At 42.2% G+C, this 27,494-nt stretch overlaps 2 protein-coding genes across 3 annotated transcripts; both read right to left on the bottom strand.

Annotated features, from left to right (window-relative positions):
• Positions 1-5,139: 5,139 nt before the first annotated feature.
• On the bottom strand, positions 5,140-8,645 carry LOC121574748 (homeobox expressed in ES cells 1-A). The gene is made up of 4 exons (XM_041887302.2): positions 7,812-8,645; positions 7,525-7,706; positions 5,731-5,832; positions 5,140-5,397 (listed from the first exon to the last, which is right to left on the bottom strand). The coding sequence occupies exons 1-4, from the start codon at positions 7,948-7,950 to the stop codon at positions 5,290-5,292; spliced, it is 531 nt and encodes a 176-aa protein (XP_041743236.1). The 5' UTR covers positions 7,951-8,645; the 3' UTR covers positions 5,140-5,289.
• A 153-nt stretch (positions 8,646-8,798) lies between these two features.
• LOC121574747 (DCC-interacting protein 13-alpha) lies at positions 8,799-27,456 on the bottom strand. Of its 2 annotated transcripts, none has more exons than XM_041887300.2 (22): positions 27,147-27,456; positions 25,705-25,803; positions 17,633-17,692; positions 17,157-17,228; positions 16,669-16,756; positions 16,354-16,395; positions 16,187-16,245; positions 15,908-16,054; positions 15,633-15,715; positions 15,299-15,454; positions 14,827-15,015; positions 14,670-14,712; positions 14,486-14,542; positions 14,180-14,271; positions 13,259-13,444; positions 12,887-12,939; positions 12,610-12,784; positions 12,451-12,487; positions 11,412-11,558; positions 10,865-10,915; positions 10,672-10,761; positions 8,799-10,455 (listed from the first exon to the last, which is right to left on the bottom strand). In XM_041887300.2, exons 1-22 carry the CDS (start codon positions 27,198-27,200, stop codon positions 10,300-10,302), a joined length of 2,136 nt encoding a protein of 711 aa, XP_041743234.1. In that variant the 5' UTR covers positions 27,201-27,456; the 3' UTR covers positions 8,799-10,299. The 2 variants fall into 2 exon arrangements, with proteins under 2 accessions (XP_041743234.1, XP_041743235.1); XM_041887301.2 differs by having other exon boundaries at positions 12,887-12,936; positions 27,147-27,455.
• Between the last annotated feature and the right edge of the window lie 38 nt (positions 27,457-27,494).

A 27,494-nucleotide genomic window follows, 5' to 3' on the forward strand; every position in this document is an offset into this window, starting at 1 on the left:
CTCACAAAACATACAACCTGACTTACAGACAGTGACAAGTTTAAGAGACTTTAATCCATCGCAATGGAATCTCTAAGGATATCCGTTAGCATGTAGCACGCAACACAATTAGCATGTAGCATTAGCATTTAGCTTAGCCTAAGGTACACTGTGACACGAAACACAATTAGCATGTAGCATTAGCATCCACCTCAGCCACCATGTAGAATGTAGCATGATTCACACTAGCCTTAGCAACGATGTACCACATGGCCTGAAACAATCAAGCATTAGCTTCAGCCTCCAGCCAACTGCGGCCTACTAGCTATACAAATGAACACCCCGCACCGCGGCCAAATCATCATCATCATCGCAATTATCTCCGTCTAACTTTTTGTTGCCGTAAGTTCTGGATAATCATAGAGAGGTTACCCCATGCATTATAGTTCGTCAACCATACGATGAGTATATAACATGCATATAATTCGTCCAGCTTAATAATTCCCAGAATTAACCTTCCACCACCTAACGCGTTGCAAGGATTTTATGGCCCATTCCTAAAGAATCGCCTCGCCTCGAGGTCTTGTCCAGATTCACGGTGCTCTAACTATGCAGACATCTTCCAACATTTATTCTCTACCAATCCATTGTCACCCGTTACCAATGAAATATACACTTTCAATACTTAAATCCTACCGTTTAATGCTCTACATTCCAATTAACTGCCGTTTTTGATGGAATAAATTTTAGCAGACTCCAGTCGACCGCAATAACCCCACCGAGGCCAGGTCATAATGGAACATCCCCTCAGTGTACACAAGTCCTATCCAATCTAACAACCTCCGAAGCGGTAAGAACACTCACCCTTTTCCATGCTTCAGAGAGAGAGTTAGCCTGGCGGTTGACTGAAACACAGAGGAGACGCAAACCCAGCCCCACGTTGGGCGCCATTATGTCGTATATGATGAGTGGTAGCAATTATTGCTGTCAACAAAAAGTCCGCTATGCTGCATCGTGTTCGAGGCTTTTATTAAAATCACGAATTTACAGCATAGATACAGACTCGCGATGTCCGGAGAACGGCTCCCCAGATTGCTATGGCCGTTCTGACGTCTCATCGTTTAACCCCTATTTATAAACAATGCAAAAAGAGGGGTGACTCCCTCTTCTGGCCAATCACCAGTCTCCCTTGGGGCATCACCCTCCAAACGCTACATTTGAACTAAGATCATAAAACAACATTCTTTGTTCCTCCAAAACATTTAACAAAGGCATAATCTTCAGATACGATACATCCTTCACCATCTGGCAGTCCGACGGACAAATCTGGGTTTGACAGATGCCAGGAGAACGCTACCTGCCCCAATGCATAGTGCCAACTGTAAAGTTTGGTGGAGGAGGAATAATGGTTTGGGGCAACAGTTTGGGGAAGGCCCTTTCATTTTTCAGCTTGACAATGCCCCCGTGCACAAAGCGAGGTCCATACAGAAGTTTGTCGCGATCGGTGTGGAAGAACTTGACTGGCCTGCACAGAGCCCTGACCTCAACCCCATCAAACACCTTTGGGATGAATTGGAACGCCGACTGTGAGCCAGGCCTAATTGCCCAACATCAGAGGAGTGGAGGAGTGGAGGCTGTTATAGCAGCAAAGGGGGGACCAACTCTATATTAATCCCCATGATTTTGGAAGGAGATGTTTGACGAACAGGTGTCCACATACTTTTGGGCATGTAGTCTACATCAACATAGGTGAGGGAGAAGGATTGGAAGAGGGGAAGGAGGAGGAGAGTTTATCAGCCTGGGGCAGAAGGAGACTGTGTGCAGAGAGACAGGTGTGGTTAGACCTCAGTGTGTGTGTGTGTGGGTGGCTGGCTGGCTGGTTGGCTGGCTGGGTGTGGAATAATTCTGTACTGTCTGTAGTAATGGAGGTATTTTCTCATGCCGTCTGTCTCTCCAGCCTGACTCTGTCTCTGTAAACAGAAAAAGACAAAGAGGCACCCCAGACAACTTTCCTCTCCTCTCCTCTCCCTCCCTCCCCCTCTTCTCTCCAGCAGGTCCACGCTTCATTACCTTTGATCGGTGTGTGTGTTCAATCTCTCCTATTCCCTCCCTCCCTCCCCCAACCTACTATGGATGGATGTGTATATGGATGGGTGTATGGATGGATAGATTGATCGATGGATATGACAGTCATCAGACAGGATGTAAACTGCTCTTTAGGACAAGTCAAAAATCAGAGAGACTGTTAATAGTTTAACAGTGTATCATGTTATTATGTACTATGTACAGTATTATCAGTGTATTATGTTATTATTATCATTAGTATATTATGATAGTAAGCTCGTATGTGTAAATTAGAATGGAAGAATGTTTGTTGAGTCTTCTAGGGTTGTGAACCCACCCTCGCTGACTTAAAGCAGTTCTGCATGCAAGAGTGGGCCAAAATTCCTCCACACCGATGTGAGAGACTGATCAACAACTACAAGAAGCATTTGGTTGCAGTTATTGCAGCTAAAGGTGGCACAACCAGTTATTGAGTGTAAGGGGGCAATTACTTTTTCACACAGGGGAATTGGGTGTTGCATAACTTTGTTTATGAAATAAATATGTAATTGTTGTGTTATTTGTTCACTTATGTTCCCTTTATCTAATATTAGGTTTTGGTTGAAGATCTGATAACATTCAGTATCACAAATATGCAAAAGTAGAGAAAATTAGAAAGGGGGCATATACTTTTTCATAGCACTGTATATGGGCCTACTTCTATAGTTAATTTGAGAGATACTGGTGTCTGCCACGCATAAATGCAATTATCAGAAATTTGGCCAAACATCATATAGGCCAGCAACGTAGCAACCAAATCAAACAGCATGCACCAGAGATTTGAATATACAACTTTTCTTTATTTCACATTTTAGTCATTTTAGCAGACGCTCTTATCCAGAGCGACTTACAGTTAGCGAGTGCATACATTTTTCATACTGGCCCCCTGTGGGAAACGAACCCACAACCCTGGCGTTGCAAGCACCATGCTCTACCAACTGAGCTCCAGGGGACTCGTTAGAACTCGTTCCCTTTATACTCCACCTCCCCCTTTTTATTTCTCTCCTTCCTGATGCCTGCAGGGCAGACTGCCTCCGTGCTACTCCTTTGTCTCTACTCCCCTCAACTTAATTGCCTTGCTGATGTTTGACTAATTCAGTCTGAAGGAGACTAATTAGCAGGGGTGTTTCTCTAACAATAAACTGTTGCTAAGCAGAGTTTATCTCTGTTTGCATCCCAAATGACAACCTATACCCTACATAGTGTGCTGCTTTTGACCAGAGCCCTATGGGCCCTGCCCTGATCAAAAGTAGTGCACTATATAGGGCAGGGGTATTCAACTCTTACCCTACGAGGTCTGGAGCCTGCTGGTTTTCTCTTCTACCTGATACTTAATTGCACCCAATTAAGTAAACCTACTATCAGTTTTTTTCCACCTCTCCCACACTAACTTTACAAAATTCAAACTTGCAATGCTTTTCTTTCATTATTTGTTTTTTTATGCATGAATACGCTGGCTCACTGTTCATTGTTGGCATTTCCTGCCTGAGTTTGCCCACTTTGCAAATGAAGTAATAATTAAAATAATTGGCAACATCAAATGGTTTTGTGATGAATAAGCCATCTGATTCAATGAAAGATGGGAGTTGAATTTGTCTTTCTGCCCATAATTTCATTTAAAGTACTCCAAAGTTTTTTGCCATCATTCTTTATATCATTGCTCTTGGCTTCATAATACAGTTTCTTCTTCTTTTTGTTGAGTTTAGTCACATCATTTCTCAATTTACAGTAAGTCAGCCAGTCAGATGTGCAGCCAGACTTATTAGCCACTCCTTTTGCCCCGTCTCTGTCAACCATACAGTTTTTCAATTCCTCATCAATCCATGGAGCCTTAACAGTTCTAACAGTCAGTTTCCTAACAGGTGCATGTTTATCAATAATTGGAAGAAGCAATTTCATAAATTCATCAAGTGCAGCGTCTGGATGCTCCTTATCAATCACATCAGACCAACAAACATTTTTTACATCATCCACATAAGAGTCACAGCTAAATATTTTGTATGATTTCTTATACACTATTTTAGGCCCAGCTGTTGGAACTTTGGCTTTCCTGGATATAGCCACTATATTGTGATCACTGCATTTAATGGGTACGGATACAGCTTTAGAACAAAGTTCTACAGTATTAGTAAAAATGTGATCAATACATGTGGATGATCTTGTTCCTGTAGTGTTTGTAAACACCCTGGTAGGTTGATTAATAACCTGAACCAGATTACAGGCACTGGTTACAGTAAGAAGCTTCCTCTTGAGCGGACAGCTTGATGAAAACCAGTCGATATTCAGGTCCCCATGAAAGTAGTCCTCTCTGTTTACATCACATACACTATCAAGCATTTCACACATATTATTTAGATACTGACTGTTCGCACTTGGTGGCCTATAGCATCACCCCAAAAGCTAAATGGCGCATATATATATATATATATATATATATATAAAAGAAAAGGCTTTAGATGTGGCAAGTGAACCTGCAACCACAACACTTCAATAACACTTGACATAAGATCTTCTCTAAGCATTACAGGGATATGGCTACATATACAGCAACACCCACCCCATAAGAATTCCTGTCTCTTCTATATATGTTATATTCTTGTATTGCTACTGCTGTATCATCAAAGGAATTATCTAAGTGAGTCTCAGAAATGGCTAATATATGAACGTTATCTGATGTTAGCAAGTTATTGATTTCATGAACCTTATATTTAAGGCTACATATATTAATATGGGCTATTTTCAGCCCTATCCTGGGTAGCTTATCATAGATCGACATAATACTGAAAAGAGCAAACAAAGCAAGTAGAAAAAAATATACATTCAGCAGTCCATTAATCAATTGGTGTGTGTGTGTGTGTGCGCTTCGAGGGATATAGGGAATAGGATGTTCTAGGCAACATTCACAACCTGCAGCTGCTGCAAACTAAATTAAATTAATGACCTCACATTTCTTACCATGATAATTATATTTTTGGGAAGAAGAACAATGTCACCAATATTGCTGCCGGATGGTGAAAAGAACATGAAATCAAATGATGAACCACTTGCAAAGGCAGGTATTTTTGTTTGTCAATGATCTGATCTGTTTATTAAAATGTGTACATACCCTAGACATTTACACAATATAATATATTATAAATATACCAGAGAGAGAGAGAGATCCCTAGAATAAAAGTACTGTAAATCTTTTTGTGTCCTTGTTTAGCATTATTCCTCTTCTTTGTCCTTAAGATCTGCGAAGGCTTTTTTCACCATGAGGAACTGTGACTCTCTGTGAGAACGTTTCAGCTTGGCCCTTCGGTTCTGGAACCAGATCTGTGGAGAACAGTGCATATAGAGCTCTTTAGAACAACCTTTATGGTGTAAATAGTATACTTAATTTATCAACTAAAACTATGTTTTTGTATAAGAGTAATCCAGTAATTACTCTAGCAACAACATTTTATTAAACATGTTGTTACCTTATAATTCAGTAATTGCTTAATTGCATAGTCGAGTTCAGATGAATAAATAATTCCCTATTCCACTTGTGTATTCTATTACAAATGCAATAACTAATGTGCTACTTAATAACTATTTAACATCAATCACAGTGCAACTACACATTTATAAGAACAACCTTAAGTATTACTAGTTTATAATGCCTACCTGTATTCTGTCCTCATCCAGTTGCAGTCTCTGTGCCAATTCTTCTCTGATGTCAATACCCGGGTAGGAGTTGATGAGGAACACACTCTCCAGGACCTCAATCTGCATGGACCCCAAGAAGAAATATCAATCATACAATCAAATTGTATTTTTGTTATTTTCACATTTTTTTGGGTCACAAAGTGATTAACAGTAACTAACCTGACACACCCCAACAAATTAGAAAACATAGGCCTACAGGATATGTAAATAGGAAATGTTTTTTAAAACACTTTTTAAAAGTTGATTTATAATATCTGTATCAATCAATATTTTGTTAGTGGAATGTTTTGTCACTCGTTACACATGGAACCTACAGTGAGGGAAAAAAGTATTTGATCCCCTGCTGATTTTGTACGTTTGCCCACTGACAAAGACATGATCAGTCTATAATTTTAATGGTAGGTTTATTTGAACAGAGATGTGTGCAAACCTGGTGGCCAACTACAAGAAACGTCTGACCTCTGTGATTGCCAACAAGGGTTTTGCCACCAAGTACTAAGTCATGTTTTGCAGAGGGGTCAAATACTTATTTCCCTCATTAAAATGCAAATCAATTTATAACATTTTTGACATGCGTTTTTCTGGATTTTGTTGTTGTTATTCTGTCTCTCACTGTTCAAATAAACCTATCATTAAAATTATAGACTGATCATGTCTTTGTCAGTGGGCAAACGTACAAAATCAGCAGGGGATCAAATACTTTTTTCCCCTCACTGTATATGCCATTGGGCATGTTTGTGTGTAAAATTTGACAAACACTCTTTTCACACCACTTCCACACAGAAGTGAGTTTTTCATAGAAGGTATTTGGGGAATTTACGCAGCAGGTTAGGAGAATTAACGTAGGTTAGGAGACTGAGGTTAAGGTTAGGGAAAGAGTTATGGTGTCTGTCCTCCTGTAGCTCAGTTGGTAGAGCATGGCGCTTGCAACGCCAGGGTAGTGGGTTCGATTCACACGGGGGCCAGTATGAAAAATGTATGCACTCACTAACTGTAAGTCGCTCTGGATAAGAGCGTCTGCTAAATGACTGAAATGTAAATGTCTGCATGCTTGCAATTCGAAAATGCTCAGAATAGTTCGTGCATATATTATGACGGCGTTTTGGTCTTCGGCAAGGGTTTTTTCGGCTGTTCGTGTACACAACATTTTTCTCTAGGCAAGCCGAAGTTCGGGAGTCGAAGTCTATGCTCTTTCGTCGGTCATTGGTCAACAGTAGGGATTCTTCAATTAAGTGTTTGTTGTCATTCAATGATAGACGACTCGTTTTCATGCACATTTTTTCACTTGAGAAATACTGCACCAAACATCTTAGTTTGATATAAAATTGCGCGACTAAGATCTCCTCGGTATAAAATGAATGACAGAGTTCTTGAGTTATCGATCCCCGGGACCACCCATACACAAAAAAAAAAAATGTATGCACGCATGACTGTAAGTCGCTTTGGATAAAAGCGTCTGCTAAATGGCGTATTATTATTATTTTTTTTAATCTTAATTCCGAATATTTTGAGGAAGTGTATATGAAGTGTATATTGGCTACAGCGTCTCAAGATGGACAAACAGTACTATTGCCGCTTTTTAACGTTTTTCAAGGGGTTAAGGGAGTATGCTAGGAGCCAGCCAAACCGATGCATGCGGGAAGCCTTTAGCGAAAATGCTGTCCTAACCTGCTACGAAAATCACGTCGTATCAAAGTGGCGTGAAAACTGTGTCCCTAAAAATGTGCCTTGTGCATAAAAGTGCATTTTTACCTGTACACTACTGAATTCCGTCCGCGGCCTGCGCCCGATGTACAAATTCAATGTTCTCCGGTAGGACTCTGTAAAGTGTTTACAGTTGAGCTTCTGTTCCTCCTCTTTCATCTTAATCTCTGACGAAGACTCCGATGGTCCTTTCACTGTAATGTGACTTCTCTGTTCGGTTGTTTCCAACTCTGAAATCCAGACAGAACCCAATATAACTCAACAGATAATGACAGCAGGTTTAGTCTACAAGGAAATTATGGCTACAATGTAAATGTAAATAAATAATATTTGACCTGTCCATGGTCGATACAGCTTCAGGGACATATTGAGTAGTTCTTGCCTGTCCAAGTCCAACCCAAGGATTCTGTCTATTGTGAAAACAGGCCGTGCGTGAACCTGCTTGATCTGGCAACTAACGGTAGATATAGCCATAGTGTCAACCAACTGTCTTCTGGAAACTGTCCGCTCAGGTTACGACTTGTAAACGAATCTGGGATTTCTATACGTCACTATTTAAAATCGGAGGTTCTTAAAATTTAGCATATGAAATGAAGACCCCCAACCACAACCACGTGGCGCGTTGAGTACGTCGCAAGTAATCCTATTCAGATTTGGGGGGTTGCAAATAGGCCTTGGCATAAAGGTGTTATCTCTTTAGGCCAGTGAATCCGTTTCTAATTTTATAACTACAACGAAACAGCAGTGGCATTATTTTCTTTAAAACTACCGAGTTATAAAATCAAACCCATTCCCACACTTTTAGCCTATACTGTCTGCAGTCGTCATTATGCGGGGCCAGTCAAGGAACATCATTCCATTTCGTAAATTTTTGGCATGGAAATATAAACGAATAGTAATCCTCCCAATACTATCAGGTTTAATCCTGATGAATGTTCCCTCTTCCTGCCATTGCGATGCATATAGGACGGTGAATTATGTTGGGGCCAAACAAAAGCCGTCACATCGCCAGGTTGACATGTTGCTGGAAATCCGTGTGTAATAATTGTTCCTCCTCGAATCGACCTATTTAACAGCGGATCAGTGCTCGACTAAACAGAACAACGGGAGCTTTAAACGAACAGCACACTTGTTTACCCTTCTCCCTGAACGGAATGGAGAGGGTGCGGACACACGTGACGTCCTCATTGCGCACGGGCGCGCCCAAGTCTTTGTTCTGACTATAAAATAAGTACGCTACTGTAAGAAATAATATATTTTTGCGGTCACCCTTTAGTCTCGAGACATACACACACAACCTAGGAGTTCTAAAATAAGACAGCTTTGAATTAGTGTACATTTATTGTTGAAAAGCTACCTAGGACTCTGCAACAGTAATCACTGAAGTATATACACAGTAAACATGATCACATTTCCCCCTGCATTTAATTACTAAGTGCAGTCCCCCATATTAACATCTCAGTAAGACCGGTTCCTTACTACTCCTTTAAACACCTTTCTCCCAAATGATAATAAAGTACACTCAACTCTGATTATCAGTAATATGTCAACCAAATCAATTCCACTTTGTTGATATGATAGTTTTCCCTGGATCATGTCACTGCAACATGTATTCTCTATGAGTTGATAAGTGATAAACTTTAGTCAGAGCTCAGCGCAAAACTTACATAGCAATGGGTTAAGGTTGAGAAACATTTCAGACATGTGTAGTACATTTCTTTATACAGAAATCGGAGAAAAATACAAACCATAAAAAATAAAAAATAAAGATTAATCAGGGCATTGACTTTTAAGAGTAAATGCCCTGATTTAGCACGTTGTATTACAGTATTGTTCTTTGCTCTAACCAAGCAGATGAATACGTTACACCTCAGGCACAAGGTCTGTTGGGCTATGGCAAGTAGTCTGATCCATTGAATGAGAAACCATTATTGGTGTTGGGGGTACAGTGACTAGAGATCTAAATTCTCATCTTGAAACCAAACTCACTCAAAACAAAAACATGGTTAATTGAAAGGGTAGTAATTCATTGTAAATAAAAATAAGCATGACAATTATGTATCTTGAATGATGGGGTCCAAAGCACATGCAAGCGTGTTAGCTGAATGTAAGACAACATGTATATATGGTTTACATAAACAATACAAGTATTTTATAAATATGTCATTACAGTATTAACATGTGCAATGTCTTCCCTCCCCAACAAATGTATACACTCTATAATCTCTGTTTTTTAGTGTGCCATGCATGGTATTGAGTCAGAACCGCCCTGATTAAAAAAATAAAAAATAAAAATAAAACGTAAAAGCGTTAATCTTCTTCTATATTTCTTCTGAATACAAGTACCAGTATATAATTCCTGATTTACATATGGAGGACGAGAAAGATCCGGAAGGATTCTTTGAGTGTTCAGAAATTCATACACATTTCTCCTCTTCTTTTGATATTTTAGTGGGGTCTTAATCTTTACTTAATGTTATAAAGTCTACTTGCAGTCCAACTCCTCTGTAAAACAACTGTAGGAGCCAGAGAAAAGCCCACAGAGACTAAGCCGAGGCCCAGGGTTGAGGACCAGAGGAACCAACTCCCACTCTAACTGTGCATTTTCACCGGCTAGTACTTTGTAGTAAGACATTGCCAAGCTTGTTCAGTTGTGGCTTTTCAGAAAATAACTTTGCCTCAACATAGGTGACATTGCCAATAATCACACAAACAATTGCTCAAAGTCTTCTCACGTCGTCTCCATCCATTGAAGATGACTGATTTCCGGTAGTTTGATGGTCCAAAGTAGTATCTGGTGAAAGCTCTTTCCCTTCCATTCTGTTAGGCCTCCGACTCTCCCTTCTCCCGCCCCTCCACTCCTGCATCGCTGTCCTCTGATTGGCTGTTGCTCAGCACCAGGAACTGTCCATCAGCACCAGGGGCAGGGGGGGTGGGGCGACTGGAGGCAGCGATTAAACGGCTCTGTTCCTCCAGGTCCTGTGGGTTAATTCAAATTAATTGATTAATCAATTAATCATTCCGTTTACTGTAACATGAGTGAACACAGAGGGTAATACAGTTATGATTATAGACCAAAAACTGATCAAGATAGGCATTGATCTATAAGTCAACAAGAATAGAATAAATACTATATAGTCCCCCCCCCAAAAAAAAATACAGAAAAGTATTGATTTTCTGGGATGCTGACGCTACCTTTTCTATCTGTTTCTGTTTAGACAGCTCCTCTTGCTGTTTCTCCTTGGCCTTGTCCTTCTCCTTCTTCTTCTCCGTAGCTTTACGATCCTGAATCAGCAAAAACATTGTAAAGGTCCCACATGAGTAACTAAGAGTCATCTTAAAATCTTAACAAATGAATTCCCCTAAAACAGAGTCTCACATTTCTTACCATTTCTGAGTGGAAAGCGATCTGTTTGGCCAGCCCAACACTGTCACATATCTGAAAGGAGAACAACAACATACACTCAGAGGTAACAGGAAATTACCCAACATACACTCAGAGGTAACAGGAAATTACCCAACATGCACTCAGAGGTAACAGGAAATTACCATGGGTAACAGTAGACACATGCAAATGTCTTCCTTTTGCCACAACATGAAAACTATCATCCGTTTTAACTGATAGTGCCATCACTATACAGACACAATATGCTTATTCCTAGAGTCAGGACTTGTTCCTAACCATGAAAACACATTTGCATGTGTGGCTGACCACGAAAAACTCCAGGCTCTAGTTATAGACTTAAACTACAGGCCCTACCCCAAGTTATAGACTTAAACTACAGGCCCTACCCCAAGTTATAGACTTAAACTACAGGCCCTACCCCAAGTTATAGACTTAAACTACAGGCCCTACCCCAAGTTATAGACTTAAACTACAGGCCCTACCTACACATCATGTTAGAACAAAGGCTACACAGCAGAGCAGAACCTACCTTCTCCCCGTCATCATTGGACTCAAAGATATAGCAGACGGTTACAGGTGGTCCGTCCACCATGCCTTCTGCAGTCTGCAGGACGAATCCAAACAGACGCTTGTTCTCCTGGTGGGACGAACACACCACCACACTGGAGAGAGGGAACTTGGGGAGGGGAGAATGAAAAAAATAAGTGATGTCTAATGTTGAGTCTAGTCTCTAGACATGTGTTGTGTCAGTGATGATAGGTCAATAGCCTCTAGACATGTGTTGTGTCAGTGATGATAGGTCAATAGCCTCAAGACATGTGTTGTGTCAGTGATGATAGGTCAATAGCCTCTAGACATGTGTTGTGTCAGTGATGATAGGTAAATAGTCTCTAGACGTGTTGTGTCAGTGATGATAGGTCAATAGCCTCTAGACATGTGTTGTGTCAGTGATGATAGGTCAATAGCCTCTAGACATGTGTTGTGTCAGTGATGATAGGTCAATAGTCTCTAGACATGTGTTGTGTCAGTGATGATAGGTCAATAGTCTCTAGACATGTGTTGTGTCAGTGATGACAGGTCAATAGCCTTGGCATGTGTTGTGTCAGTGATGATAGGTCAATAGCCTCTAGACGTGTTGTGTCAGTGATGATAGGTCAATAGCCTCTAGACATGTGTTGTGTCAGTAATGATAGGTCAATAGCCTCTAGACATGTGTTGTGTCAGTAATGATAGGTCAGTGATGTTAGGTCCATAGCCTCTAGACATGTGTTGTGTCAGTGATGACAGGTCAATAACCTCTAGACATGTGTTGTGTCAGTGATGATAGGTCAGTGATGATAGGTCCATAGCCTCTAGACATGTGTTGTGTCAGTGATGACAGGTCAATAATCTCTAGACATGTGTTGTGTCAGTAATGATAGATCAGTGATGATAGGTCAATAGCCTCTAGACATGTTGTCAGGGATGATTGATTTAACCTATCAGTAATACTACTTACTATTAGTGAATAGAATGATAGATAAACAGAAACATGTTTTAGTGGAAGTAGTGTGAGAGGGAGGACCTACCCTCAGCCGTGTGATTTGTGTCTGAGGATCGATGAGCCTGAAAACCACAAAACAACATCACACATGGACAAATCTATAAACTGTAAGAGTATGCTTTTAATTATCATGTCGCACATAAAAAAACCTGCATGCACAATACTCAAAGAGCCTACGTCTCACTTGAGGCATTCGCAGGTGACCAGCAGGTGAGACTCTGTCATCCTGAAGATGTTGTGTATGGCCCTGGCTGCTAGGATCTGTCGCATCGTCTCATAGATGACGTCAGAGCTGTCTGCATTCTTCACCTCCATAGAACCCAGGAAACGCACGATGAACAGCTGGTGCAGGATGGAGTCTAGATGGACACACAGAGAGGAGGATGACACACACACACACACACACACACACACGCACACACACACACACACACGCAGACACAGAGAGAGACAGACAGTACCTTCACTCTCCTCAGGTGGAGTGTCTCCTGATTCACCAAACGGGTTGGTCCTTCTTTCAGAAGCGGGGAGCAAAGAAACACACAGACCTCTTAAGAATATGAATAAATATTACAGTTTTCCTTTTAATATAGCTAGACCCAGGTGCGCAACATTTATCATTGGAATGTGATACAAAACGAGGCAACGGTGTGCTTTAGGACCATGCGGACGCCTCCGAGCAGTCGTGTAGGCTGTTTGGAGTGTTTATCCGACTGGATAAAGTTAAGTCCCCCCCACTTCTAAAACCAACGTTTTGCCCCTGGCTTGAACATATACCAGGGGCACGTCCCGCCTATACACAGTTAGGGAAACCCTGGTTAGTTAGTACCGACCTGCCCTGTCCTGCTGCCTTGGCCTGGCCTGCATACTCCTCGCTGACTGGAGAGATGATGTCAAACTGGATGGGCGTATCAGGAGCCACCAGGGTGTCCAATGAGAGGACAGAGAGGGCCGGGGAGGCAGTCTCAGAGCCCGCTGAGCTCACACTGCTGGTCCGCGCTGCCCGGGACCGCCCTTGTCTATACAGGACAGACGGACGGGGTGAGAGATGGAGCCAAGGGAACAGAATAGAGATGGAGGTTAGAAAGATGGACAGAGAGATGCTAGCTGCATATAACAGATAAGAGAACAGAATGCTATATCATGACAACTCTAACTAGAGTAGGGTTTGTCTTGAGTTAACTAACTACAGTAGGGTTTATCTTGGTTTGTCTTGATTTAACTAACTACAGTAGGGTTTATCTTGGTTTGTCTTGATTTAACTAACTACAGTAGGGTTTATCTTGGTTTGTCTTGAGTTAACTAACTATAGTAGGGTTTATCTTGGTTTGTCTTGAGTTAACTAACTACAGTAGGGTTTATCTCGGTTTGTCTTGATGTAACTAACTACAGTAGGGTTTATCTTGGCTTGTCTTGATGTAACTAACTACAGTAGGGTTTATCTTGGTTTTGTCTTGAGTTAACTAACTACAGTAGGGTTTATCTCGGTTTGTCTTGATTTAACTAACTACAGTAGGGTTTATCTTGGTTTGTCTTGATGTAACTAACTACAGTAGGGTTTATCTTGGTTTGTCTTGATGTAACTAACTACAGTAGGGTTTATCTTGATTCTGTAACCACTTTATAGGCTAAAGTAGTTATTGGCTATACACAACCAAGGCCCAGAGTTTACAGTGGTCAGGAAAAACTCCTGTCTCTAATAATAATGAAGTCGCTATGATTGATGCATGAGGAGGGACGCTTCAGAAACCCACGTGCTCGGCCGCATACTCTCATGCCTCTGTTGGAAGGAGGGAGACGGTGTCACAGCCTCAAGAGCTGATTGGTTCACTCTGGCTGCGATTTCCTGCCAATAGAAAGAGGGCATTTCAGCAATGAGGAAATGTGCTTGACAACAGCTCGGCAACAAAGGGAGGTGGGAGACGAGACATACACCACATCACAGACATCCAGTACTGTCTGGGGGAATGTCACACCATAGAGCTCACAGCTCTAATTATAGATGACAGATATAATGATGATGTCAGCGTAGGGTTTTCCAGTGATTGCCAGCTACTCACCTCTGGGTTCTCACTCAGATATATCCTCTTTGAGATGTTGTTTATAGTTGCAATCCACTGAGGGAGGAGAGAAGCACAGGACAGCGTTATTAGGAGATGCACGAATTTCATGTCTGTCTGGTATATTTATGCAATACATAAATAAATAGGTGTACAATACATTAGACTAAAACGGTTGTCTCACCTCTTCACAATCCTTCCTGCTCTCTGCCTGCAAGATGGCCACCCTGAAACAAAGACACAGCACCTCAGTAACTTCAGTGAAAATAGTTGTGACTAAGTTCTAAAGGTTCATAAGCTGGTATTACTAGTTTATAAAGCTTTAATATGTAGTCATTTACTTCTTGCCGTCAAAGGATGTGATCTGGAAGCAGAAGCGTCGGTCCTCACAGTCCACGGCCATGACGGAGCAATTATCTATGTCCATGACCAGACCCCCCGCCACATCCCCCCGCGCCTGGCCCATCAGGTTCCCTCCCTGGGTGAAGAAGTACTTCCGGTCCCAGGAGGAAGACACTAGGCCTGTTTTACTGGGCGGACACATTCATCAGGGAAAAAGGAAAAGCATGGTTGAAACGTATTGTTGTTCTGGTGCAGGTGAAGGCTTTTTGGGCCCAAACTAACATCAACGTTTTACACTAGAAATGAATAGCAAGCATTGCGACGATCTTCACTAAGCTGTGGCCAGAGACAACACTACTGTCCTACTGTAGCTTGGCATGGCCTAATGTGAGTGGATTGATTTGAATGTACACATTTGTTGAGGTAGCCACTGCCAGGCTTGTGTGAGAGTGTGTGACAGTGCTGTCTTACTTGCGTGCGTTGAGGTAGCCGGCCTTGCGTGTGAGGTTGCGGTTGACAGGAACCTGGCTGGGGTCGGGGTCGGGCATGTAGAGGTCACTGGCTTGCTCCAAGTCCTGGATGGTCTGTTGCATTACATCTACCTCACCATCCATTTCCCTGCGGACACTGGACACAACCACACACCAAATTACACGCCCAGCCTTAAACACACTGCATGCAATATGGCAACAATTCCATTTGGTCTAACAGATGGCAATCCACCATTGCTTACAACTATCCAATCTTCTCAGATCTCTACAAAATTCCTAGGGATTTTGGCTAGGATATTCAGGGTGAAGCTTACTTCTGAACGCTGGTTCCTATGTTGGTGAGGAAGTCTTCCCACTGCTGGGTGAGGTTCTCTGATCCCAGTTTGAAAAAGCTGATCTGAGAGATACAGACATGGTGATCAGAACATATACTGGAGCAGAGAGAAAGAGAGAGAGAGACAGACATAAAGAGAGAGAGCGAGAGAGAGAGAGGAAGGGATGTAAGGGGAGAGAGAGGAGAGAAAGAAGGTGTAAGAGAGAGAGAGAGTGGGACGGGAGGGAGGGAGGGAGGAAGACTGGTGTACATTACCTGTGCCTGCATATACCCCAGCAGCGGCTCCAGAATGGCGATCTTCTTCTTGTACTGCAGCGTGTTGAGGGCTAGGAAGTAGTGCATCATGGTCTGGTGCTGCTTCTTCCTGGAGGTGTACACGTCCTCCATCACCTCGCCCTTCACCTGGAGAAAAGACACACACACACAAATGTCAGGTTTCATTTGGTAAGACAGTTATTGTTACCACAAGGTCATGTTATAATAATGAACTTCTCCCCCAAAATAATATTATGTTCCCAAAAACAAACCCTGTACCTTCTCATTGTCCCTCCTTTTAGAGAGACGGCTGTATCTGTTGATGGCCATGTCATGATCTGTAGACGGAAAAATGTGGTTATTACAATTACAACATGGGCTCATGAAATCATACCATATCACAACAATAATTTGTTTTCATGTTTTACTGAGTAGTTCGCACTCACCATCGCTGGCTATCTGGAATACTTCCTTCAGTGTCAGTATCTCTGTAGGGGAGAGAAAGTTGGTTAACATCCATTTCAACTGCTCACAATCTGCCACTAGTCAACAAAGTGCCAGAGGTTGGTCTACGCTAGAGATCCATCTTCGGACTACATGCCCTTGGACACATAGAACCTATTCAATTACATTTATTTAATAGGATTTTATATGTAATTCTATGCCCTTGTCATCCCTGTGATCTGTTTCCAGCTCTCATAACTGTATCTATCTCTATATAAACAGTAAAAAAAGGGGAATGGAACTCCTTAGAGTCTTACCTTTTAAGTCCCTCTCCTTAAACTGGGTGATAGGGAACATCATGGCATCAGCCAGCTGAGTGGAAAGGACTGCATGACAGGAACTCAACTGTGGGAGAGAAGAAAGGCTAGTTACAATATAGGATCTCCTCAGGGAAATGTCTCTCATCTCTCTCATCGCACAGGAGAGGAAAGGTGGGGGAGGTTAGAGAGAAGGGAGAGATGGAAGAGAGGTAAGTACAGATTGAAGGAAGGAAGGGAGGGGTTGAAATGAAGATTGAAACAGTATGTAGAGTGAAGGATGGGAGAGGTTAAGACAGAGAGATGGAAAGGAGAAGAAAGTGGTTAAGATGGACAGAAAGAAGGAAGAGAAGGGAGAAGTTGAAGTGCAGAGTGAGACAGTGTGTATAGTGTAATTAAAGAAGGTAAAGGTTAAGACGATGTAATACTATTTGAGAAGCAGCGTGCAACAGTGAGGAGGAGGATGAGGAAAGAGCAGCAGTTCTCACCTCGTCTATGACTTTGGCAAAATGCTGCAGAGTGGAGCTCATGACCTCGTCGTCGCTCCAAAGAGGGAAGCGCTGCAAAGACAGGCCAAAGTCAGTCTTAATGCATTTCCCATTTATATTCTAGTCATTTAGCAGACGCTCTAATCGCTTATCCAGAGGGACCTACAATCAAAGCATTCAACTAATGTTCGAAACATACGGGTTTCTTGGAAGATGAATGAGAAAGAGAAGTGCAAGCATTTCCTGACTGGAAGAAAACTAACTAGGCCCTTCTTTCTTGCCTGGTCAGGTCACGTTGTCAAAAAAATAACTCTGGGCCCTAATGATAATACCATAACTGACCAGGTGTTTTTATGTTTCACCTGATCCTAGTAGTGCATTAACATGCCATAGAAAACATAATGGACAGTTCAATGGGAAATCCATCACCACAAATAAATCCATCATTCAAGCACGTTGACATTGTGAGAACATACCTGTTTCTCATACTCCTTCAGAAGTTTGGAGGTGAGATGGGTGGCAGCACTCAATTCATTCTGAAAAAGACAAAAGCAAATGTAGTTTTACCAAACCAGCTGTAGGAGCCACTAGTCAATAGTCTGTGTTTGTCTGCATGGCCTTAACTACGTGTGAGGACACTGAAGTCCGGACCTTTTTTCTCATTAGTAAACAGTTATAATAGTAAATATACAGCGCATTCGGAAAGTATTCAGACCCCTTGACTTTTTCCAAATGTTGTTACGTTACAGCCTTATTCTAAAATGGATAAAATAGTTTCTTTTTCCTCATCAATCAAAGCAAAAACTGAAATAATACATTTACATAAGTATTCAGACCCTTTACTCAGTACTTTGTTGAAGCACCTTTGGCAGCGATTACAGCCTTGAGTCTTCTTGGGTATGATGCTACAAGCCTGGCACAGCTGTATCTGCAGATACTCTCAAGCTCTGTCAGGTTGGATGGGGAGTGTTGCTGCACAGCTATTTTCAGATGTTCGATCGGGTTCAAGTCCAGGCTCTGGCTGGGCCACTCAAGGACATTCAGAGACTTGTCCCAGAGCCACTCCTGCGTTGTCTTGGCTGTGTGCTTAGGGTCGTTGTCCTGTTGGAAGGTGAACCATCGCCCAAGTCGGAGGTCCTGAGCGCTCTGGAGTAGGTTCTCATCAAGGATCTCTCTGTACTTTGCTCCATTCATCTTTCCCTCGATCCTGACTAGTCTCCCAGTCCCTGCCGCTGAAGAACATACCCACAGCATGATGATGCCACCACCATGCTTCACCGTACGGATGGTGCCAGGTTTCCTCCAGACGTGACGCTTGGCATTCAGGCCAAAGTGTTCAATCTTGGTTTCATCACACCAGATAATCTTGTTTCTGAGAGTCCTTTAGGTGCCTTTTGGCAAACTCCAAGCGGGCTGTCTTGTGCCTTTTACTGAGGAGTGGCTTCCGTCTGGCCACTCTAACATAAAGGCCTGATTGGTGGAGTGCTGCAGAGATGATTGTCCTTCTGGAAGGTTCTCCCATCTCCACAGAGGAACTCTAGAGCTCTGTCAGAGTGACCATCGGGTTCTCGGTCACCTCCCTGACCAAGGTCCTTCTCCCCCGATTGCTCAGTTTGGCTGGGCGACCAGCTCTAGGAAGAGTCTTGGTGGTTCCAAACTTCTTCCATTTAAGAATGATGGAGGCCACTGAGTTCTTGGGGACGTTCAATGCTGTAGACATTTTTTAGTACCCTTCCCCAGATCTGTGCCTCGACACAATCCTGTCTCGGATCTCTATGGACAATTCCTTCAACCTCATGGCTTGGTTTTTGCTCTGACATACACTGTCAACTGTGGGACTTTCCAAATCATGTCCAATCAATTGAATTTACCACAGGTGGACTCCAATCAAGTTTTAGAAACATCTCAAGGATGAACAATGGAAACAGGATGCACCTGAGCTCAATATCGAGTCTCATAGCAAAGGGTCTGAATACTTATGTAAATAAGGTATTTTTTATTGATATATTTTTTTATACATTTGCCAAAATCCTGTTTTCGCGTTGTCATTCTGTGGTATTGTGTGTAGATTGATGAGGAACATTTGTTATTTAACCCATTTTAGAATAAGGCTGTAACGTAACAAAATGTGGAAAAAGGGAAGGGATGTGAATACTTTCCGAGTGCCTTCAGAAAGTATTCACACCCCTTCGACTTTCTCCACATTTTGTTGAGTTATAGCCTGAATTTAAAATGGATTAAATTGAGATTTTGTCTCACTGGCCTACACACATTACCAAACAGTGGATGTTATTATTTTATTTATTTTTTACGAAATTCAAAATGAAAAGCTGAAATGTCTCGAGTCAATAAGTATTCAATCCCTTTGTTATGGCAAGCCTAAATAAGTTCAGGAGTAAAAATTAGCTTAACACATCATATTACGTTGCATGGACTGTCGGTGTACAATAATAGTGTTTAACATGATTTTTGAATGACTACCTCATCTCTGTACCTCACACATACAATTATCTATAAAGGTCCATCAGTCGAGCAGTGAATTTCAAACACAGATTCAACCACAAAGACCAGGGAGGTTTTCCAATGCCTCGCAAAGAAGGCGAGAATGGTGAAGTTATTAATTACACTTTGGATGGTGTATCAATACACCCAGTCACTACAAAGATACAACAATTTTACCATGATAGGAGAAAACTGAGGATGGATCAACAACATTGTATTTACTCCACAATACTAACCTAAATGACAGAGTGAACAGAAGGAAGCCTGTACAGAATACACATATTCCAAAACATGCATCCTTTTTTAAATAAGGCACTAAAGTAAAACTGCAAAAGATGTGGCAAAGAAATTACCTATAGTGAGGGAAAAAAGTATTTGATCCCCTGCTGATTTTGTACGTTTGCCCACTGACAAAGACATGATCAGTCTATAATTTTAATGGTAGGTTTATTTGAACAGTGAGAGACAGAATAACAACAAAAACATCCAGAAAAACGCATTTCAAAAATATTAGAAATTGATTTGCATTTTAATGAGGGAAATAAGTATTTGACCCCTCTGCAAAACATGACTTAGTACTTGGTGGCAAAACCCTTGTTGGCAATCACAGAGGTCAGACGTTTCTTGTAGTTGGCCACCAGGTTTTCACACATCTCAGGAGGGATTTTGTCCCACTCCTCTTTGCAGATCTTCTCCAAGTCATTAAGGTTTCGAGGCTGACGTTTGGCAACTCGAACCTTCAGCTCCCTCCACAGATTTTCTATGGGATTAAGGTCTGGAGACTAGCTAGGCCACTCCAGGACCTTAATGTGCTTCTTCTTGAGCCACTCCTTTGTTGCCTTGGCCATTTGCTTTGGGTCATTGTCATGCTGGAATAACCATCCACGACCCATTTTCAATGCCCTGGCTGAGGGAAGGAGGTTCTCACCCAAGATTTGACGGTACATGGCCCCGTCCATCGTCCCTTTGATACGGTGAAGTTGTCCTGTCCCCTTAGCAGAAAAACACCCCCAAAGCACAATTTTCCACCTCCATGTTTGACGGTGGGGATGGTGTTCTTGGAGTCATAGGCAGCATTCCTCCTCCTCCAAACACGGCGAGTTGAGTTGATGCCAAAGAGCTTGATTTTGGTCTCATCTGACCACAACACTTTCACCCAGTTCTCCTCTGAATCATTCAGATGTTAATTGGCAAACTTCAGACGGCCCTGTATATGTGCTTTCTTGAGCAGGGGGACCTTGCGGGTGCTGCAGGATTTCAGTCCTTCACGGCGTAGTGTGTTACCAATTGATTTCTTGGTGACTATGGTCCCAGCTGCCTTGAGATCATTGACAAGATCCTCCCGTGTAGTTTTGGGCTGATTCCTCACCATTCTCATGATCATTGCAACTCCACGAGGTGAGATCTTGCATGGAGCCCCAGGCCGAGAGAGATTGACAGTTCTTTTGTGTTTCTTCCATTTGCGAATAATCGCACCAACTGTTGTCACCTTCTCACCAAGCTGCTTGGCGATGGTCTTGTAGCCCATTCCAGCCTTGTGTAGGTCTACAATCTTGTCCCTGACATCCTTGGAGAGCTCTTTGGTCTTGGCCATGGTGGAGAGTTTGGAATCTGATTGATTGATTGCTTCTGTGGACAGGTGTCTTTTATACAGGTAACAAACTGAGATTAGGAGCACTCCCTTTAAAATTGTGCTCCTAATCTCAGCTCGTTACCTGTATAAAAGACACCTGGGAGCCAGAAATCTTTCTGATTGAGAGGGGGTCAAATACTTATTTCCCTCATTAAAATGCAAATCAATTTATAACATTTATGACATGCGTTTTTCTGGATTTTTTTGTTGTTATTCTGTCTCTCACTGTTCAAATAAATCTACCATTAAAAGTATAGACTGATCATTTCTTTGTCAGTGGGCAAACGTACAAAATCAGCAGGGGATCAAATACTTTTTTTCTCTCACTGTACAGTGACTTGCAAAAGTATTCATCCCCCTTGGCGTTTTTCCTATTTTGTTGCATTACAACCTGAAATTTAAATGGATTTGTATTTGTATTTCATGTAATGGACATACACAAAATAGTCCAAATTGGTGAAGTGAAATTAAAAAAATAACTTGTTTAAAACAATTCTAAAATTAAATAACGGAAAAGTGGTGCGTGCATATGTATTCACCCCCTTTGCTATGAAGCCCCTAAATAAGATCTGGTGCAACCAATTACCTTCAGAAGTCACATAATTAATTAAATAAAGTCCACCTGTGTGCAATCTAAGTGTCACATGATCTGTCACATGATCTCTGTATATATACACACCTGTTCTGTAAGGCCCCAGAGTCTGCAACGCCACTAAGCAAGGGGCACCACCAAGCAAGCGGCATCATGAAGAACAAGGAGCTCTCCAAACAGGTTAGGGACAAAGTTGTTGAGATGTACAGATCAGGGTTGGGTTATAAAAAAATATCTGAAACTTTGAACATCCCACGCAGCACCATTAAATCCATAAATTTTTTTTGAAAGACTATGGCACCACAACAAACCTGCCAAGAGAGGGCCGGCCACCAAAACACACGGACCAGGCAAGGAGGGCATTAATCAGAGAGGCAACAAAGAGACCAAAGATAACCATGAAGGAGCTGCAAAGCTCCACAGCGGAGATTGGAGAATCTGTCCATAGGACCACTTTAGGCCGTACACTCCACAGAGCTGCCTTTACGGAAGAGTGGCCAGAAAAAAGACATTGCTTAAAGAAAAAATAAGCAAACACGTTTGGTGTTCGCCAAAAGCCATGTGGGAGACTCCCCAAACATATGGAAGAAGGTAAGCTTTTTGCCCATCAAGGAAAACGCTATGTCTGGCGCAAATACAACATCTCTCATCACCCCGAGAACACCATCCCCACAGTGAAGCATGGTGGTGGCAGCATCATGCTGTGGGGATGTTTTTCATTGGCAGGGACTGGGAAAATTGTCAGAATTGAAGGAATGATGGATGGCGCTAAATACAGGGAAATTCTTGAGGGAAACCTGTTTCAGTCTTCCAGAGATTTGAGACTGGGACAGAGGTTCACCTTCCAGCAGGACAATGACCCTAAGCATACTGCTAAACAACACTTGAGTGGTTTAAGGGGAAACATTTAAATGTCTTGGAATAGTCAAAGCCTAGACCTCAATCCAATTGAGAATCTGTGGTATGACTTAAAGATTGCTGTACACCAGCGGAACCCATCCAACTGGAGCTGTTTTGCCTTGAAGAATGGGCAAAAATCCCAGTGGCTAGATGTGCCAAGCTTATAGAGACATACAGTTGAAGTCAGAAGTTTACATACACTTAGGTTGGAGTCATTAAAACTCGTTTTTCAACCACTCCACAAATTTCTTGTTAACAAACTATAGTTTTGGCAAGTCGGTTAAGACATCTACTTTGTGCATGACAAGTAATTTTTCCAACAATTGTTTACAGACAGATTATTTCACTTATAATTAACTGTATCACAATTCCAGTGTGTCAGAAGTTTACATACACTAAGTTGACTGTGCCTTTAAACAGCTTGGAAAATTCCAGAAAATGATGTCATGGCTTTAGAAGCTTCTGATAGGCTAATTGACATCATTTGAGTCAATTGGAGGTGTACCTGTGGATGTATTTCAAGGCCTACCTTCAAACTCAGTGCCTCTTTGCTTGACATCATGGGAAAATCAAAAGAAATTAGCCAAGAAAACCTCAGAAAAACAAATTGTAGACCTCCACAAGTCTGGTTCATCCTTGGGAGCAATTTCCAAACGCCTGAAGGTACCACGTTCATCTGTACAAACAATAGTACGCAAGTATAAACACCATGGGACCACGCAGCCTTCATACTGCTCAGGAAGGAGACGCGTTCTGTCTCCTAGAGATGAACGTACTGTGGTGCGAAAAGTGCAAATCAATCCCAGAACAACAGCAAAGGACCTTGTGAAGATTCTGGAGGAAACAGGTACAAAAGTATCTATATCCACAGTAAAACGAGTCCTATATCGACATAACCTGAAAGGCCGCTCAGCAAGGAAGAAGCCACTGCTCCAAAACCGCCAATAAAAAAGCCAGACTACGGTTTGCAACTGCACATGGGGACAAAGATCGTACTTTTTGGAGAAATGTCCTCTGGTCTGATGAAACAAAAATAGAACTGTTTGGCCATAATAACCATCATTATGTTTGGAGGAAAAAGGGGGTTGCTTGTAAGCCGAAGGACACCGTCCCAACCGTGAAGCACAGGGATGGCAGCATCATGCTTTGGGGGTGCTTTGCTGCAGGAGGGACTGATGCACTTCACAAAATAGATGGCATCATGAGGAAGGAAAATTATGTGGATATATTGAAGTACCATCTCATGACATCAGTCAGGAAGTTAAAGCTTGGTCGCAAATGCGTCTTCCAAATGGACAATGACCCCAAGCATACTTCCAAAGTTGTGGCAAAATGGCTTAAGGACAACAAAGTCAAGGTATTGGAGTGGCCATCACAAATCCCTGACCTCAATCCTATAGAAAATATGTGGGCAGAACTGAAAAGGTGTGTGCGAGCAAGGAGGCCTACAAACCTGACTCAGTTACACCAGCTCTGTCAGGAGGAATGGGCCAAAATTCACCCAACTTATTGTGGGAAGCTTGTGGAAGGCTGCCCAAAAGGTTTATCCCAAGTTAAACAATTTATAGGCAATGCTACCAAATACTAATTGAGTGTATGTAAACTTCTGACCCACTGGGAATGTGATGAAAGAAATAAAAGCTGAAATAAATCATTCTCTCTACTATTATTATGACATTTCACATTCTTAAAATAAAGTGGTGATCCTAACTGACCTAAGACAGGGAATTTTTACTAGGATTAAATGTCAGGAATTGTGAAAAACTGAGTTTAAATGTATTTGTCTAAGGTGTATGTAAACTTCAGACTTCAACTGTACCCCAAGAGATTTGCAGCTGTAATTGCTGCAAAAGGTGGCTCTACAAAGTATTGGCTTCGGAGGGGTGAATAGTTATGCACGTGCAAGTTGTTTTTTTGTCTTATTTCTTGTTTGTTTCACCCCAACAATTATTTTGCATCTTCAAAGTGGTAGGCATGTTGTGTAAATCCATTTTAATTCCAGGTTGTAAGTCAACAAAATAGGAAAAATGCCAAGGGGGGTGAATACTTTTGCAAGCCACTGTATGTCAGTCAAGTGGCTAGCTGCCAGCAGAGACATATTGCAGTAACGTTGAAGGGCTCTGGCTAGTATTACCTAGCCAGCTAGAAGAAGTAAGAAGCCAAAGCTAACGTTAAACGGAGCCTACCTCAGCAGGAGCAAAAAATACGCTACTAAATTCTCATAATAACGTTGCTTTACAGAGAGTAGGCTACCGAGACAGACAGTGATGTGGTGCCCAGTAGTGAGGCGGAGGCAGGCTTCAATGCATGCAGACGGGAGGGAGCAGAGGAGACAGCGAGAGAGAGGAAGCAAGCAGAGACACAGGTTAGTACAGTGGTTCCCAAACTTTGGGTCGGAGCCCCATGTGGGGTCCCATGAGAAAATCTGTACTAATCTTATCAAACAAGTTAGATTTCTTTTTTTTTCTCAATATGAACATCTCCACATGGCCTATCTTCCCTATAGGCCAACATTAAAATGCAATCAACATGCAAACAAATGTTTTACGTTTTTGTTTCATCGCTGATGCTATGTGTCAGTGTGAATCATTTATCATATTTCTCCCCTTTCAGGGGTATAACATTACAACTGTATAGCTAATAGGCTATGTGTTTGTAGATCGACTGAGGTGAATGGACCTACAGCAGCCAAGGTGATAATGGCTGGGGTCATTTTTGCTTGTTTTTGCTGTTCTCCAAATAGCATTTAAACATTTTTTAATTGTATAGAAATGCAGTAAATGAGCTTCAACTTTCAAAAATGTCGGGACCTCACTAAAACCCTGGTTACAGCCCTGTTTGAGTGCGTGCTTGCTTGTTTAAAAAAAAAAAAAAGCCTTCACACTAACTGGTATGAACGTATCCCAGGGCTCATTGCTCACTTGTGCATCGTAGATTCTGTTCATGGCCTGGAAGAGCTTCTGGGAGTAGTTGGATATAGCAGCTGCATCCTCCTCGAACACACCGAGCAGGGAGCGCGTCTGGCAACAGGGATACAAAGACACTGGATGAAGGAACCACTCATCTAAGGAAAAATTGATGTTAGGCCTACCTGAACGAGGGAGCTTAGATGGCACACTGTCATCACCCTTGTGCAAGGCTAATCTGGTCCCAGATCTGTGGCTTTAGCCAAACCCTCTGACTATTGTGGTTATCCCACACGTCAGAGGTGGCCTCCTGGAGAGCGATCCTTCATCAAGATTCTGTTTAGCTGAATCAGGTGTGTACTGTGTAGGTTGCACAGGGCAGGATAAAAAAATTATGCATGCCCAGTTGCTATCCAGGAGGCGGGGTAGCTGGGAGCCACCCCTGCCATACTGTACAGCTACATGTCATGCCCCAGACACCTCAGACTAGGTCGGGGACATGTCATATCAGTGGGTACAAGCTAGTGATCAACACTCTGGGACTGGTCTCACATGTATGTGTTGCTGCATTCTGTCAGGGGAGAGAGCGTCATATATAGAAATAGAATGACTAGAATGGATTGGAATGTAATGAATAGATTCTGTTTTCTATGGCCTCAGTCTCCTGACACTGCTGGACAGCCTGTTCTGCAACAGACAGTAATGATTCTTATGACTACTGGACATGCAAGCAGTTTTGTTGGATACTGTATCTAGGCTATATGCCATAGCTGAAAGAGGGATTAATTAATGCCATCAAATCTAAAGCTTAGTCTAATGAACATTTAACATGCATGAATGTGATGGCTTTCACTGTATAAGTGCAGCTCTCATAGACAAGCCAAAGACCATTTATAAAAGGCCTAGCTATTGTCAGATAGCCATCCCATCAAAATACAGTGGTTTACAGCTAGGGAAGTAGCTCGCTAGCTAGCCAGTAACTTCGTCCCTAGATTGTGGGGAGGAACTTGCAGAGTTTACTCAACGATAGGGGGGAAGTGGTTCACCCAGCCAGCCAGCTGGAGCCATGACAGTCACGTAGCTTGACCGACTAATTTATGTGTTCAATATCATCAACAATAAAAGGGTGTGATGTGTGCCATTGTCTCAATAGAAAACCATTTCCTAGCTTGCGTTACTTTTATCAGGTGGTGCAAAGGCCGATAATGCAAAAATAGCTACTACCATTGACAGTTGGCCAAATATCATGAAGCAGGCACGACAGTTTGCCTGGGAAACAGACACATTTGATTTGAAGAAGCCAGCTATCACCTTTTGACAGCTCTTTATTTGATGCTTGCTCGAGCGAGTTAACAAGGCTGGCTAGCATTCGCTGCGCTCTTGCACGCCACAAAGACGAGACGAGAGGGAGCTACAGTAATTTAGCTAGCAGGCTACATAGCATAGTTTGAGATTACCTGTGGACTGTCCTCGAATGTCTCCTCGATCGGTAATTTATCTATTCCAGGCATGGCTATAGCTAGCTATTTCAATTCGCACGAATATGAACTGTAATCGGTCACTAAGAAACAAAAAAGCTAACTATCACTCCCACTGAATTTTTTCCCTTTACAGATCCACCGCCACACACAGCTTATCCTACATGCGGATATCCCGCCTTTAGAATGATTATGATTGGATAAAGTATTTCATTGGTTCCTTGGTGCTATGCAATGAAATACATTTTGGCTCAATTCAACCGTCGCCCATAAACGATTAACAGTCTGTTGTCAGAGCCAAAATGGCCCCACCACTGTGCGGTTACG

This window comes from Coregonus clupeaformis, chromosome 10 (assembly GCF_020615455.1).
Source record: "Coregonus clupeaformis isolate EN_2021a chromosome 10, ASM2061545v1, whole genome shotgun sequence".
Classification (NCBI taxonomy): domain Eukaryota; kingdom Metazoa; phylum Chordata; class Actinopteri; order Salmoniformes; family Salmonidae; genus Coregonus; species Coregonus clupeaformis.